This window comes from Elephantulus edwardii, unplaced genomic scaffold (genome assembly GCF_000299155.1).
Source record: "Elephantulus edwardii isolate Elephantulus edwardi_28Jun2011 unplaced genomic scaffold, EleEdw1.0 scaffold00006, whole genome shotgun sequence".
NCBI classification, from domain to species: Eukaryota; Metazoa; Chordata; class Mammalia; order Macroscelidea; family Macroscelididae; genus Elephantulus; species Elephantulus edwardii.
In genome coordinates, this window is record NW_006399756.1 from 30,942,246 (window position 1) to 30,958,600 (window position 16,355).

Here is a 16,355-nt window from a genome sequence, read left to right on the forward strand (position 1 = left end):
AGGGTATATTCCCAGTAGTGGAATTGCTGGGTCAAATGGTATCTTTATTTGCAACTTTTTGAGAAAGCGCCACAGTGCTTTCCACAGTGATTGCACCATTTTACACTCCCACCAACAGTGAATAAGGGTTCCAGTCTCTCCACAACCTCGCCAGCATTTGTTGCTTGCTGTTCTGTTAAATAAAATTCAATGACTTTTTAAAAGTAGATTTAAAGTTATATATCACTATAAATTAGTTTTGAAAGGTTTCATCACCTCAGTATGATCCTTTATGCCTGTTATTGTTATTTGCCATTGAGTCACTTGCTACTACTCATAGCAACCCTATGCACAGTAGCTCTGAACGCTGCCCTGTCCTGAGCCAGTCTCACTGTCTCTGACACACCTATCCTCATTACCCCACTTACTGTAGTAGTCCATCTCCTCCAGGATCTTCCTCTCTTGCACTGTGCCTCCACCCTTCCAAGCTTGATGTCCTTCTCCAAGGATTGGTCCCTCTGGGCAGCATGCCCAAAGTATGTGAGAAGGAGCTTCAAAATCCTTGTTTCCAAGGAGCAACTTGCCTCTTAATGGTTAATTCTCATTCTTCCTGCCCAGGAAAAATCACCAAGCTACTTTCCTTCTTTGTAAATTTGTGGGTTTTTTTTCTGGATATTTTATATAAATTGGATCCTATGATACATAATCTTTTGTTTTTGACTTCTCTCAATTAGCATTTAGTTTTTGAGATTCATCTATGTCTTGCGATATGTTAGCATTTTGTTCCATTTAGTTGCAGAATATTACTACCATTATATGGATATATGAGGTGGTGACTTTGCTTTTGTTCCTTTGGGCCTGGTAATTTTTTTATACCGTATCAGAATTGTTTTTCATAAACAAAATTTGCCCCTCAGATCTGCAGGGTTATGCTACTGCATATTGACTCTGTTTAGTTGTATTTCAAAGTAGGAATTCTAGTGTGTAAGGCTTTAGAGAACTTGGGATTTGCAAGGCACCTGCCATAGAATTTTAATTGTTTGTATCTTTTTTTCAGAGAGGCTGTGATAGCTATATGGTTTATTTGTTTGATAAAAGTAAGACTGTATATGAAGGGCCATTTGCTTCCAGAAGTTTATCTGACTGTGTAAATTATATTGGTAAGTATGGTCCATTTACTGATTATATTGACTTTAACATATTATAGGCAGCTCCTAGGTCACAATCTCTGACTTATAGACAACCCCTTGCCTTTAAATGTTATGCAGATTTGCCCTTATTTTGAAATGATTGCCAGAACACTGATGGTATAATGGTTAAAGAATTTGGCTGCTAACCAGATTCTTCACCTACTTGGAAGAAGACAAGCCATTCTGCTTTTGTAAGGATGTGCATAGCATCTTAGAAACCCCATGGCCAGGTCCACTTTTACAGGTTGCTATGAGTCAGAATTGACTCGATGGCAGTGAATTTTGGTTTTGAAACAACCCTTGCTTACAACAAATTCTTCATCACAGCTACTTTCACTTGCTACACATGCAGCTTTTAAATCATTAAAGCGGTTTGAGCCTTTTTTACACTAAAGAGAGCCCAAATAAGAACTTTGGGTACCTGGTTTGATTTACCTACAAATTCTTAAAGGTACAGTTAGGAAAGATTATTACTTATTACTGGAAGACTGTCTTAGTAAGAGTGGACTTTGGTGTTCGTGGTCTGTATTTTGCCTTCTTTTCATTTTCTGTATGTGGGAAAATTAGATGAAGGATCTTGAAGTATATTTTCTGGGTCCTTCTCTTGAGAAAGTACTTATTTTTCTGAGGGTAGCGCTCTTAACAGATAAAGAATATGACTCTACTATCCGTGAAATAATGAGAGTTGTGTGTTTTTGTTTGTTTTTAATGTTTTTTATACTATTCCATACAAACAAAATTCCTAAACAAAATTTAAGTTGAATGCTTGCTCAATTTGTGTCCAGCCAAGATTAAAAGAAATTATTTCTCCCCGCCCCCCCCAAAAAAAAAAGAAAGAAATTATTTCCCAAAATTTGAGCATAGCAAATACAATATATATCATTTTTCCTTTGTGTTACTTATTTGATGGTTTTCTTTTAGATAAAAAAATAAGTTATAGCTTACAGTGAAATCCACAGATCTTACAGTTTGATGTTTTTTGACAAATATGTAAACTGATGGAACTAATGCAATCCAGAACATCTTCTTCACCTTAGAAAGTTGCCTCATATCTCTTGTCTGTCCTCTCTTCCCTAGATTATGGTTGGTTGTTTACTAGTTGTTGTTGGGCACTGTTGAGTTGGATTGCATGGGAGAGATTGCCCATGTTTCTCCCACAGAGCGGCTGGTGAATTCTAACTGCATGCCTTTGTGTATTATAGCGTTCTTAAAAATGACAGTGTATGTAAGTAACATATTATTACTCATTGCCATGGAATCAGACAGACTCATAGGTGACTCTCCCTCAGGTTTCTAAAGCTTTAAATTGCATGAGAGGAGATTGCCTATCTTTCTCCCTCATAGCCCCTGGGGAATTTGAACTGCCAGAAAGGCTCAGCCTTTGGGTTAGCAGCACAACCCATGGACTTCTCCACTAGAGTTCCCTTTGAGGATATAGAAACACACACACACACAGGAAGCAAACATTTGTCATTTCACCTTTATACACGTGCAGTAAGATTAATTATATTTATCAAGTTGTGTAACCATTACCTATTTCCAACATTTTTCATCACTCTTAATAGAGACTCAGTGTTCCTTAAGCAATAATGCCCTTGTCCCCTCTTGGTACCGTGGTTAAACTTTGATATTTATGTACTCGCCTGTTCTAAATGTTATGTGAGATTATATAATATTTACCCTTTTGAGGTTAGCTTATTTTACTCAGCATAATATTGTCAAAGCTTGTACATCTTACAGCATGTGTATGGCAGAACAATAGTCCCTTGCTTGATGTACCATATTTATTTTGTTTACCTGTTCTTCTGCTGATTGGAATTTGGATTATGTTTACCTCTTAATTATTGGGAACAGTGCTGCTGCTGAGCATTGATGTCTTAATAGAACTTTTTTTTTCAGCATAGACATAGATTTATCTGAGAGACATGCTTTTGTAGGGTAAGTTCAGGGATAGGAATGGCGTTTCTAATGCAAATCTTAATAGACTTTAAAGGTAACAGTTTTGTATTTACAGAGAAATGAAGCAAGTACTTAGTTCTTACATTCCTTACCCCCTCCCACACACATTCACATAGTTGCCCTAGTCTTAATATCTTACTACAGTGTATTTTTTATAATTAATGAACAGATATTGATTATATTACTAATTAAAATTCATCATTTATCTTGATTTCCTTAGCTTTTGCCTAATACCGTTTTCCATTCCAAGATCCCACCTACATTTTATTGCCATGTCTTCCTAGAGTTTTCTGTGTTTTAATAGTTTCTCAAGCTTTCCTTGATTTTGATGACTTTCACGGTTTTATAAAGTACTGGTCAGATATATTTAGGATGATCCTCTGTTGAAATTTTTCTTTTCCCCTCCTTTCATGTTTGGGCTGAGATAATAGGTTTTTGAGAGAAAAACCTAGAGGTAAAGTACTGTTTCCATCCTCTATCAAAGGTTGTTACTGGGTACCGTTGAGTGACCCTGAGGCAGAGTAGGACTGCTTCCACAGGATTTCACAGGTTGTGAGTCTTTATAAAGGAGATTGCTAGGTCTTTTCTCCTAGAGAGCCACTGGTGGATTTCAGTCATTAGCCTTTTGATGAAATAGCCAGGTGCCTAACCATTGCACTGTTTGTTCATTACCATTGAGTCAGAATCAATTCATAGCAGATCCTTCAACGGGTTTTCTTTTCTTTTTTTTTTTTATTAATTTTAATGAAAGTTTACAGAGATTTATGGTTTCCATTCATTCATTGTGGCACTTTTCTCCCTGCCCACCCCTCCCCCCAGTTCTCTCTTCTTGAAGAGTAAAAGAAAAACTCTCATTCTTATGCAGTCGCACCCCCCCAAGTCCACTCCACTGTGCAGCCTTCATTCTGGACTCCTGTCATGACAATAATACCCAATCATATATCCCTTCTAAACAGTTCTCTCCCTCATCTGTGTCAGTGCAGTATATACATCATTCATCCCCTCCTTCTCTGTCTTCCCTGATGTCAGTCCTGTTTTACAACAGTAGCCCTATGCAATATTTGTCCTTTTGTGACTGAGATATTTCACTCAGCATGATGTCCTCCAGGGTCACCCATTTTGTATAATATTTCATGAGTTCCTTGTTTTTCAAAGCAGCGTAGTATTCCCTTGTGTGAATATACCACAGCTTCTCTATCCATTCGTTTGTTGATGGGCACTTGGGTTGTTTCCAGCTCTTTGCTATTGCGAACAAAGCCACAATAAACATGGATGTGCATCAATGGGTTTTCTAAGGCTTATTTTGTTGAATAAAAAATGAATTTACTCTGTAAACTTTCATGCGAAGCACAATAAAATGAAAAGTAACTTCCCTTTTTCTCATTTCTTGTATATAGTACAGGACAGCAAAATACAGCTACCAATTATACAGCTGCGTAAAGTGTGGGCTGAAGCAGTGCATTATGTTTCTGGGTTAAAAGAAGATTACAGCAGACTCTTTCAGGGACAAAGAGCAGCAATGTAAGAAGATTCTGTTATTTATAACTACTGCCTTGTACTCGTGTCGAGGAATTAATGTTGCCAGTTTTTACTAATTGTTATTCTATAGTTTTTAAAATTTGGGCCAGATTGCATGTTCTGTGTGACTTATAAAATTCTTTCTAATAGTGTATTAAAACCATCCAAAGGCAATGAATAAAAAATAGAATGATTCTAGTATTAAAAAATTACTTTATCATAGATTGTCTAATTGAGACTGCTCATTACAGAGACTAGATTTTAGAGATTGACTACTTCTTGTAAATTGATAATAGGAATAAGATTTTCTGGTCTGGAAAACAATGTATTAGAATTTTGCAAATAAACTAGTATAATTTTTTAAAAAGTCTGGATATCTTGTTTAAACATATGTTTAACCAAAAATATTAAAAATTAAAACTCTTGGTGAGCTCTGGTGTCCTAGTGGCAAGAAGCTGCACTGCAATCCCAGAGGTACACTGTTCAAATCCACTAGATGTTCTTTTGGAGAAGGAGGGACAATCCCCTCCTGTACCAGTCAGATCTGATTTGACGGTACACACAAATAAATAATAAAATATAAGAAAAAAATTAAAATTCTTGTCCATTGTTTTGTTTCTGATAAAATGATAATTTTTGTTTTTGTCTTCTGTCTATGGCTTAGGTTAAGTCTTCTTAGATATAATGCTAACTTGACAAAAATGAAGAACACTTTGATCTCAGCATCTCAGCAACTGAAAGCTAAACTAGAGTTTTTTCACAAAAGCATCCAGCTTGACTTGGAGCGATACAGCGAGCAGATGACTTATGGAATATGTAAGTATTGGGTACTGTGTTTGGAAAGAGTCTGTAGGCTCTGGAAGCCAGCAGCTGTTGGCCTTTTTGACTTGTTGGTTATTTTATTTATTGAGCTGTTCACATTGAAAGAAGACAGATCTCACATCATCACAGACCATATTTATTTGTGTCTTAAATGTCAGCTCTACCTTTTTTTAAACTCTTAATTGAGCACCTTTAAATGGATTTTTTTCCATAATTGAACTAAAATTATTTAGCTCCAGAAAAAATGTAGAAGTGATTTGAGAATCTTGTGTATATGAAACCTCATTTTAAAAATAGATACAAAGTCTGTACTAGAATGACTTCTTAGCCAGAGGAGTCTTAAAAGTACCTTTTTTGTAATAAATAAATTATTCTGGAGTTAACGTTTCTTTCTTTCTGAACCACTTATTTTTTTATTGTATACAGCTTCTACTTTGCCAGTATTTGACTCAAGGCTGTCTCCCTTCAGATATGCTAAGGAAATATAAAAAAATAGAGTTAAAAGCTGAAGAAACAAAAGATGTCATCACTAGCTTTCTGTTCCATTTCATGAAACAAATCCTTTTTGGGGGAAACAAATACTTTTGTTTACTTGTCCTAAGCCGGATATGTGTGTCTCAGAATAAAAGATCAGTAAATATCCACTTAGATGCTTAGGGCTTATCCAATAGAGCTGATTTTATGTTTGATATTTTCTTTCATTAAATAGCTTTGACTAGGCATATATTGCTTTATAAGATGACCTGCATCTTTAATTATTATGATGTTTAAATGAGGAGAAAAAGCAAGGAAAGAAAAGTATGTTCATGGTTTCACTTTTGAAGGAAAAAATTATATGTGTGTATGTAATAAATTATCAACAGCAAGACAGAGAGAAAATTTTTTAAATTTTTTTTTTAGTATTTGTATTTTTTTTATAAGTTATGCTTATGTACTTTATTAAAAATGAAAATCTTTGATGTTGATAGGATAAAGAGATAGGTAGACTGGTAATTAAAACTATGATTATTTCTGGTAACCGATTCAGACTTTTTTCACTTCAGCCTCAGAAAAGATGTTAAAAGCATGGAAGGAAATGGAAGAAAAGGCCATCCACTATGCTGAGGTAAAACTGCTAAGCTCATTCTGTTGTTCTGTTAAATTCTGAAGTCTCTCTTGGATATTTCCTTTGATTTGAACAGGTATCTAATAGATGTATTGTGCATATGAGGGTGCTGCCACAGTAGGTAAAAACAATGGGCTCAGGTATATCAGAGATGGTGAGGCTGGAAGTAAATAAGGGAGGGTTCAGACCCTTTGTTCATAGGGTCACTGTGAGTTGTAGTTGACTTAGTGGCATATAACAATGAAAATAACCATAATAGATAATAAAAAGGGCTTTAAAATAAGATGTGGGGCAAAGTGCTTAGTCTCCTTGGGCTTTCATTTACTGATTACATTATGAGCACAATTCTTTCATAGTAGAGTTATAAATATTAAATGAGACTCAATAACGAATGGTAACTTGCTAGTATTTCTGGCTGGCTTATTAGGAAGATTGCAGAGTCTGCAGTACCTTGGATAGTTCTCATTTAGTTCTGATGTTTTCCCATAATCATCAGTAATGATCTTTTTCACTCAAAATTGGGCTGATTTGAACACTCAGTTGCGTGGTCATTGTATCTATAAGTTGGAGGGATTTTTTTTTATTCATTCATTGTCACACATTTGCAGAAGTTACTCTTTAGGTAAGAGATTTCTGCATCCCCGTCTTCATGATAGGTCCCTTAGGTTATTGACGTTCCTGATGCCAGTCACTTACCCTGCTTCTTCTGGTTAAGTTGAGGACATGAGTGAAACCTTGAATATCTAGAGTGGGAAATCCAGTTATCTTTGTCTTTGTCTTTCTGTGTCCTATTCAAAGCCATCAAGAGTAAAATACAGTGAAAAATCATAAAGTTGAAATGCAGGTAATACTAGTGGTTTTGGTGTCTTGTTAGTGATACTTTTATTTCTTTGCTTTTCAGGAGTAGAAAGCAAATACTAGTTGTTCTTTTCAGAGGAGAAAACAAGGAAGCATAGGAATAAACCCATCCCTTGTCTGTCAGTTTGGGGTACTGTGGTGGCTTGTGTCTTAATGTGATGAGGGAAACTATTCACTGGTATTTCAAATACTAGTAGAGTCACGAATGGTGGATGCATTTCAGCAGACCTTCTAGACTGAGATAAAATAGGAAGTAAGACTTGGCGATCTGTTTTTAGATTTGCAGTAAAAACCTTCTAAGTAGCATGAGACTATTGTGTGATATAGTGCTGGAAGGCCCTTCAGATTGAAAGCCACTCAATATACAACTGGGGAAAAGTTGACCTACTATAGAGATGATTTTAATGACATGGATGAAGTAAAGTTTTGAGCAAATGCTTTCATTTGCTGGTATTGGGTGATTGAAAATGAAGAACCAACTGCAAACATCTCTTAGTAATCAGCATATGGTATGAACAGAATGTGAATCTAGGGAAATCATAACATCATACAAAATGAAATTAAAAGAGTCTTTATAGAGAAGTGACACTGAAAATGAAGAAGGAAACCACTACCCTTCAAACTGAAGCCAATGCAGAGGTGTTGAAGGTTAAGAAGGGGGTGCAGAAAGGCATCTACAGCCACCAAAAGTAAAAAAAAAGGAAACAAAACAAGGTTTGCACATCACCCAGTCTTCAGTGGCCCAAGGCACTTCAGTCTGAAGGCAACCCAAAGAGCCTTGGAATGATGACCACAGTTGAAGTTAGCTTAACTACTACAGGGTCAGCTGTCAACTACCACTGAGTCAGCGGTGAAAATCAAGGATAACAGTTCACTTACACTCACTGTAAATACCAAGGCCAACCAGCATCAGATCAAACAGACTGCAGAGAAGCTCTATGGAAGTGACCTAACCAAGGTCAACATCTTAATCAGCCTGCTGGAAAGAAGACTTATGTTCATCTGTCTCCTGCCTGTGTTGCTCTGGATGCTGCCAACAAAATTTGTGTCATTTAAGCTGAGTCTGTTTGCTAATTCTAAACAAAAATTTTCATCACACACACATGAAGAAGAAAATAAATAGAATGCATAGAATGTCTAATGATTAGGCATTAGGTGTGCTTCAGGCCTGTGTCCTTTAGCTGTATTTATTCAGGCTGTCCTTGCCCCTGAGGAGCACCCTGATTATACTTCCTCCAAGACAGATCTATTTCTTCAGCTCCTTAAATGCAAAGATGGTGAAACTTTGTCTCACGTATTTTGAATATCTTATCAAGAGAGACTAGTTGTTGGAAGAAAATATCATGGTGGGAAAGGTGGAGGGACAGAGGCAGAATGATACTAAGTGAGATAGATTGAAACAGTGACTATAACATTTTGCATGGTAGAAATCATGAGGATGGTCCAGGATAAAGCAAGATTCTGATCTGTTGGTCATAAATTGCTATGAATTACAATTGACTCAACAGCAACTAACAGCAACATTCAAGCTGTATACTGAGTAAATAATTTGATAAACTGGCCTATGTGAAGAAGAATGAGGCATTAGGATTGGAGGAAGATTAGTTAACAACCTGTGGTACATAAGGTATGTGGTCTTTCTTCTGAAAGTAAAGAGGACTTGAAGTACTTGCTGATAATGACTACACAATCGGTGTTCAGCCCATCTCAACCTAAAACAAAAATCCTCACAACTGGACCAGTAAGCAGGATCATGATAAATGGAGAAAAAACTGAAGATCTCAAGGATTTCATTTTACTTGGATCCACAGTCAGCACCCACGCAAACAGTAGTCACAAAAGAACGTGGCAGGCAGTGTGCTACAAAAGACCTCTTCATAGTGTTAGAAGCAAAGATACCATTTTGAGGACCAAGTTGCACCTGACCCGAGCAGTGGTATTTTAAATAATTTTCCTGAGTCATCTTTCTACCTTCAAAAGCTGTACAATGAGTAAAGACCATTAAGAAGCTTTGTAAAATTGCAGTTACGGTGATAGTGAAGAACTGTGGGCTGCCAGAAAAACAAGCATATCTGTCTCAGAAGTAGATCTATAATGCTCCTTAGAACCAAGGACGGCTAGAATTATTTCACATACTTTGGACATGTTATCAAGGAGGGACCAATCCCTGGAGATGGATATCATGCATGGTAAAGTATAGGACCAGTGAAAAAGAAGTTCTTCAATGACTGTACAGTGCTCTCAGATATAGTGATTGTGAGACTGGTGCAGGACCTCCAGGCTTTAGTTCTGTTGTACATGAAGTTATCATCATGTTGTACATGAGGTTGTACATGGGGAAACCAACTCTGACACCTAACAACAACAGGTGTTTTTATGTTTGAAAAGTATGGTTTTATGTGAAATAGGATTAGAATCTGAAATATTAGAAGTCTTTAACAAAGTATTTCAAATTAACTCACTTCTAAAGAAGCAAGTCATTCTCTCTTCTTAATGTCTCCATTCTCTTCTGTGTTGTGTGATGACGAGCCTGCCATCTGTCTTGTTTTCTGCCCTGTCTCAGGTTGGTGTCATTGGCTACCTGGAGGATCAGATTATGTCGTTGCACACTGAAATCATGGAGCTGCAGAAGAGCCCCTATGGAAGGCGTCAGGGGGACTTGATGGAGTCTCTGTAAGGCTTTACTTGTCTTGTTGGTCTTGGTGTGTGCAGTTTTGGTAGCACATTGTTCTTTCTGCTTAAATCCTGCAGATAAAGCCTCTTACACATCTTTGTCATTTTCCTTTCCCCAAATATTTTGGCATTTTATTTTAAAAAGAATGCTTTTTCCCTTTGTCGCAGAAATTTGTAACTAATGCTATGGATTGATCCTCTTTGCCTTTTAAATCAAGTTATCTTTTTATGTGAAGTGTCAAGATTCATTTCCCAAGTATGCTAAGTTATAAACTATTTCTCTCCCTTCCATACTTCTGGTCCAAGGTATTACTTTTTCAATGTCTTGAATGGAATTTAGGGAGCTTTGGTGGTGTAGTCTGTAGGGAGTTGTGCTACCCACCTAAAGGTGGCCTAGTCGAGTCCATGGGCTGCTCTGAGGTAGTAAGATGAACAGTTTCCTCCTGTGCAGTTTACAGCCTCTGAAAACTCACTGGAGGGTCAGCTAAATGGCAGTGAGTTTAAAAGGCATTTACTTCCTAATTGTTGAGAAAGTTGAGATTTTTTTCCCCTCTAATTACAGGCCGTGATTTTTGGCTATTAAGAGATCAAAACACATATGAAGTTCATTCAGCTTTCATTTTAAAAACTTAGGTCATCCTTTCTTGTTACTCAGTGAAATATTTTAAAATCTCCCTTGGCAATATATGCTTGCTTTAAAATGACATTATTCAAGTTGTGAGTTAATAGGCTCATTGAATTGCCTTTCTGTACAGACTCATGTTTTCTCTTTTATAGGGAGCAGCATGCCATTGATTTATATAAGCAGTTAAAGCACAGACCTTCAGGTAAGAGGCTTTTACCCCTATACTAAAAGGCTTTTAGGCAAATTAGCAAAATCAGGATTTTAATCAAGTTGCATAATAAATTCATTGTTTATGTTTCCATTGTAACATTTATTGTACAAGTAAATTTGGACCTTTTAAGAGATTAGAAAGAGGAGCTAATTAAGAAACTTGAAGTAGAAAAAAAATTTTAAAGTTAAAAAAAAGAATAAAAGAAGGAATTCAAAGTGGAAGAGAAAACAAGTAAATGTATAGAAAGATAAAAACTAAGTGCTAATAGATACTTTGAACTGTTGAAGGTTAGAGAGATTGGAAAGAATGTGATGTTCTAGGCTCAGGTGTGGAACACAGTCAAAAGGAGCATTTGGGTCTTTACTCCACCTTTACTAACTTGAAAGCTGCACCTTCATCTGTATTAGCCACTGGTTGCTTGTTTCTTTAGGAAAACTATTCCTTTTGAGCACCTGCAGAGTGTAGAACTTGGTCTGCCGGAAAGAGTATTGGGTTACAAATCAGAAGACTTTTTAATTTGAGCATTTTGCTGGCTAAGTGACCTCAGGAAAATCACCTTATCTCATTTCTCTCTTCTAGGAAATGAGGTTGAAATGTGGATTTTTAAACTCATAGCATTTTAAATAATATTTGCGAAAATCATTTGAAAACTAACAGTACTGTGTATCTGCAGGGAATTAAATTGATTTGTGGGAGCTCTGGTGGCCTAGAAGTAAGAAGCTGCACTGCAATCCCGAAGGCATGCAGTTTGAATCCACCAGATGTTCTGCTAGCAAAGGAAGGGAAATCTCCTCTTGTGCCAGTCAGATCCGATTCAGTGGTACACAACAAGAAAAGGGGGGGGGGAAATTGATTTGTGTTGAAGGGTTACAAGAAATAAAAGATGCCATCTTTGCTCCAAGTCCTATATATTCTTAAGCAACAGAAATGGGTCCTTACGTGTCATGAAGTGTAAGGATGGCACAGGATAGAACGGGATTCAGATCTTTTGTTCTTTGATCGCTATGAGTTGTACTCGATGGCACCTAACAACAACAACAACAACACAACATGGCAAAAACATGCAAATTTGTAACATAATTGTATTTAATGATAAATGATCTTCTCTATACTGGGAGCTCTGGTGGCATGGCCTGTAGTTAGTGGTGCTGATGATTCAAAGACTGTATGTTTCTGGTGATTCGAATCCACCAGTGGCTACTCGAGAAAGATGGCCAGTCTCCTCCCATTGCCTCAGAAACCTTGAAGGAGAGTTGCTGTGAGTCAGAACTGACTTGATGACAATGAATTTCAAGTTTCTGTATGTTTTTATTGTAGTGGAATTTGCTCAGTTATTCCCTCCAACAGTTATAAGGTACGCATAAGAAAGATACCTAACCCTGAATGGATGGATGATTAGAGGAGCTTTATTGCAGGAAATGATATCTCAGATTAGCCTGGCCAAAGGAGGTGAATACTATGATAAGAACATGCAGCACTTAACATGTTAGAAAAAAATCAGTGTTACTAAAGTATATGGTTTTAGGGAGTGAGAGAGATGGAGCTGGATCATGATGAAATCTTATGTGTCATAGTAAAGAATTTAGGTTCCATCATGATGACAAAGAGAAAACCTAATAGTGAACATCTTGCTCAGATTTCCACATGAGAAACACTGCCTTTCTGCTGTTGGAATTTAAAGTGGGACTAGGCTAGAGAGACAGTGTCATCAGTTAAGGATAGTTGAAATAGTTGCGCTTAGTCCAGGGTGGGTCATGAACTAAGAACCTGAACAATGGCTGTAGAGTGACAAGGAAGGTAAAGGCAAGGGAAAGTATTTCGGAGGTAGAACTGATTCTCTTGGGTGATAGAGTGAATATGGATAAGTAGAGTGAGAGTGACTTGAATGCCTCTCAAGTCTCTGTTAATGGTAGTTAACAGTAGTATATTGAGTAAGAAAACCAAGGATGGATTCCTAGGGAACACTTAATATTTTAGAAGTGGGTATATTTTAGATGCCACATTATATAGTTAATATTTTAAAAACTGTCAACTATAATGTGAAAGAATATTCTTAGTTCTCTCATCAGACTCAAAACTCACTGCCGACCGTTTGGAACCTGCTCATAGCTGACCGTCAGCACGTTTTCAGAGACTGGAGGAGAGTGCCCACGGTTGTCCCTTGGAGCAGCTGGCTCTCAGTACAACTCCCTGTGTGCCACCAGAGCTCCCCATTATTTTTGTTGGTAGTGTTTAATATAGCTTGGGTACAGGAACAGATAAGGTAAATTATTAGATTGACCCAGGGTTAGGATTTTGCTGATGGAAGAAAAAGACAAAAAATTTGAAGGTACATGCAAAATAGTACCATAATTCAGAGAAGTGCCGTTTTTTTGTTCTTCTTTATTCAGTATTTATGATTGACTTAGTTTCCTGGTCAATGAAACGTATTGCAGATGACCATTTGATATCACTGACTCAGGTACATTAACTTTCCAGTCGGTGCTAGCATTCATTTGTAATTTTGGAAAAACTCTACATTAGCCATGCCAGCATAATATGAGGCACAGAAATAACTGTGCTTCTCAAGTAGTTTCGTTGCACTGACAGTTGACATCAGTAACAAACTAGTAATACGGAGAAGTTTTAGCTATGGTTGAGGTTTCGTGGTGGTGATGTTGTGTGCTATTGAGCTGGAGCCTACTCTCCCAGTAGGTTTTCAGAGCCTGTACAGCACATGGCGGGAGATTGCCCATCTTTCTTTCTCTGAGCAGCTGGTGGATTCAAACTGTGCTTTTAGGTTGTCAATGCAATCCGTTAACAGTAGGCCACCAGAGCCCACACTTGAGTATTCTGCTTTTAGCTTATAACTTGCTCAACTGAAAATGGTAAAAACCAGCTTTCTGCATCCTCTGTGTTGGAAAATGCTAAACTTCTAAAGTCTTTGATCATTCAGAAAGAGCTGGTTAATGGGTGGTTGTTGTTGTTGATGATTGCCTTTGAATTGCGCACAACTCATGCAGCGACCCTGTGAACAAAAGGCCTGAAGCCCCTCTACAACTATTGACATTTATTAAAATTCATTTATCAAAGGGAGCTCTGATGGCCTAGTGGCAAGAAGCTGTGCTGCAATCTCAAAGGCACGCACCTCGAGGCCACCAGCTGCTCCGCAAGAGGATGGGCAGTCTCCTCCTGTGTGATTAACTGCTTCTGAAAACTTGATAGAGGGTCGGCTATGGGTCAATTCTGACCCGACAGCACACACCAACAGTTAATGGGAACACCTATAGAAATTCTCATCACTGGACCAATAGGCAACATCATAATAGATGGAGAAAGATTGAAACTGTAAAGGAATTTATTTTACTTAGATCCACAGTCATCACCCTTGGTAACAACAGTTAAGATGTCAGGGGACATATTGCACTGGGAAAGTATATAGTCAGAGACTTCTCCAAATTATTCAGGAGCAGTAATAATAGTTTTAAGATTTAAGTGTACCTGACTGAGGCCATGGTCTGTCCAATCACTTGCTGTGCATCTGAGAACTGGACAAAGAGTTAGAATGACAGAAGAAAAATGGATGCTGTTGAGTTGTGGAGTTGGAAAAGAGTGCTGAATAAACAGATATATCTCGGGGAAGGTGCAACCAGAGTGCTCCTTGGAGGCATGATGCCAAAGTGTCTCATTGTTGGAGAAGGACATCATGCCTGGAAAGGTGGAGGGTCAGCAAAAGAAAGGAAGACCTTTAATAAGATATATTGACAAAGTGACTGCAGCAATGAGCTCAAGCATGTCAGAGGTGGTGAGGATGGCACAGGTTAGGACAAGGGTTCAGCTCTGTTGTTCATAGCGTTGCTATGAGATAAGTACTCAACTTGATGGCACCTAACAACAAGTTATATGCGAAAACTGTTAGACCTGGTCTGGAACTTAGCAGGAGGGAGTTGTTCAGAGAAAGGCCCCTTGGGTAGTGCACATGGTGACTGGCTGCTAATCTCAAACTTGGTAGTTCAGACCCACCCAATATCTCTCCTACTTGGGGCAAAGGCCTCCTTCAAGGCAGTGAATAATTATAAATATTTACGTGAGCTTAAAACTTTTCTCTTAACCTAGTTTATAATTTAAATGGAAATGTTTATAAGCCAGAACTGGTTCTTGTGTTCCATCACAATGATTTCTACTCCAGTGTTAGAGTAGAACTTCTCCGTAAGGCTTTCTTGGCTATATTCTGTGCAATTTAGAGCCTCTGGAAAGCTGTTAGAGGGGCAGCTATGGGCCTGTTCCAGCTGTCATACACATAACAGTCTTCTAAGTCTTATTTACCTCAGAGCTAACAGGTTAGGTTCCATCTACCATCCTATTTATGGTAGCAGTTGAGCACTTGTGCAGGTTTTTAGGACTGGGTGGGTTTTTTTTTTGAGATTGATTTATAAAGAAGAGCTGTTGTACTCACTGACTGAGGTCTTTTATAGATCACTCCTACAGCGACAGCACAGAGATGGTGAAGATCATTGTACACACTGTGCAGAGTCAGGACCGTGTTCTCAAGGAGCTGTTTGGTCACCTGAGGTAGCCAATATACCTTTACCATGTTACTTTTGGAACTTAATGTCTGTGTGTCTGTCTGTCTGTCTCTCTCTCTCTCTTTCTCTCTCCCCCTTTCTCCCCCTCTCTCCCCCTCTCTCTCTTTCTCTGTGCCGTAGGGAGTCTGGGGTTGCTTCTGTGTGCATTGCTTTGGAGGTCAATCATTTTACTTGATGCAGACTGTGTGTTTGGGAGAATGGTGTACAGTCGTGGGAGATACGTAAGTGTCTGACGTTGATTTATTCTCTCCAGCAAGTTGTTGGGCTGTAAGCAGAAGATTATCGATCTACTCCCCAAAGTGGAAGTGGCCCTCAGTAACATCAAGGAAGCTGACAACACTGTCATGTTTATGCAGGGAAAGAGGCAGAAAGAAATATGGCATCTCCTTAAAATTGCCTGTGTAAGTAATGGTTAATAAAATTTGCTAATGTGACATGAATTTGCTATTATTCTCTGAAAAATGGATTTTTTAGCAGTGTTATCTGTGTCCTTTTAAAGACTTATGTACCTGATGTTGAGTTGATACTCATATTCTATGTGGTTTATCTGTTCAGCAATTAAAATGCAGGCCTTTATGATTACCCTTGATTATCACTCTCCTTTCCAGTTTGTTTTTGTACCCTTCCTACCCTTGACCACTGTGGTGTTTCAGTCCAAACTGGGGATCTACATGTGCCTGACTGAAACCAGCCCTTTGTTCAACTGAGTTGTAGGGGTTTTTAATTTCCCTTCCTGTAAAAGTAGAATTTAAAAGGTAGACATATCTTAAAACAAAAAAGGAATGGTTGGCTACAAGGAGAGATGAAATAAACCAGAGAAAACAGAATAGAAACTAGACTTTTTTTTTTT

The 16,355-nt window shown here is 37.9% G+C and overlaps 1 protein-coding gene across 1 annotated transcript in view; it reads left to right on the plus strand.

Moving 5' to 3' along the window:
* Positions 1–16,355, plus strand: part of CHUK (conserved helix-loop-helix ubiquitous kinase) — a 43,055-nt gene that overhangs the window by 22,754 nt on the left and 3,946 nt on the right. The window contains exons 11-18 of the mRNA XM_006880033.1: positions 1,037–1,139; positions 4,526–4,649; positions 5,311–5,462; positions 6,512–6,573; positions 9,995–10,104; positions 10,882–10,931; positions 15,395–15,491; positions 15,759–15,916. Of these exons, the coding sequence (XP_006880095.1) occupies positions 1,037–1,139; positions 4,526–4,649; positions 5,311–5,462; positions 6,512–6,573; positions 9,995–10,104; positions 10,882–10,931; positions 15,395–15,491; positions 15,759–15,916 (856 nt within the window). The remainder of the gene's footprint in view (positions 1–1,036; positions 1,140–4,525; positions 4,650–5,310; positions 5,463–6,511; positions 6,574–9,994; positions 10,105–10,881; positions 10,932–15,394; positions 15,492–15,758; positions 15,917–16,355) is intronic.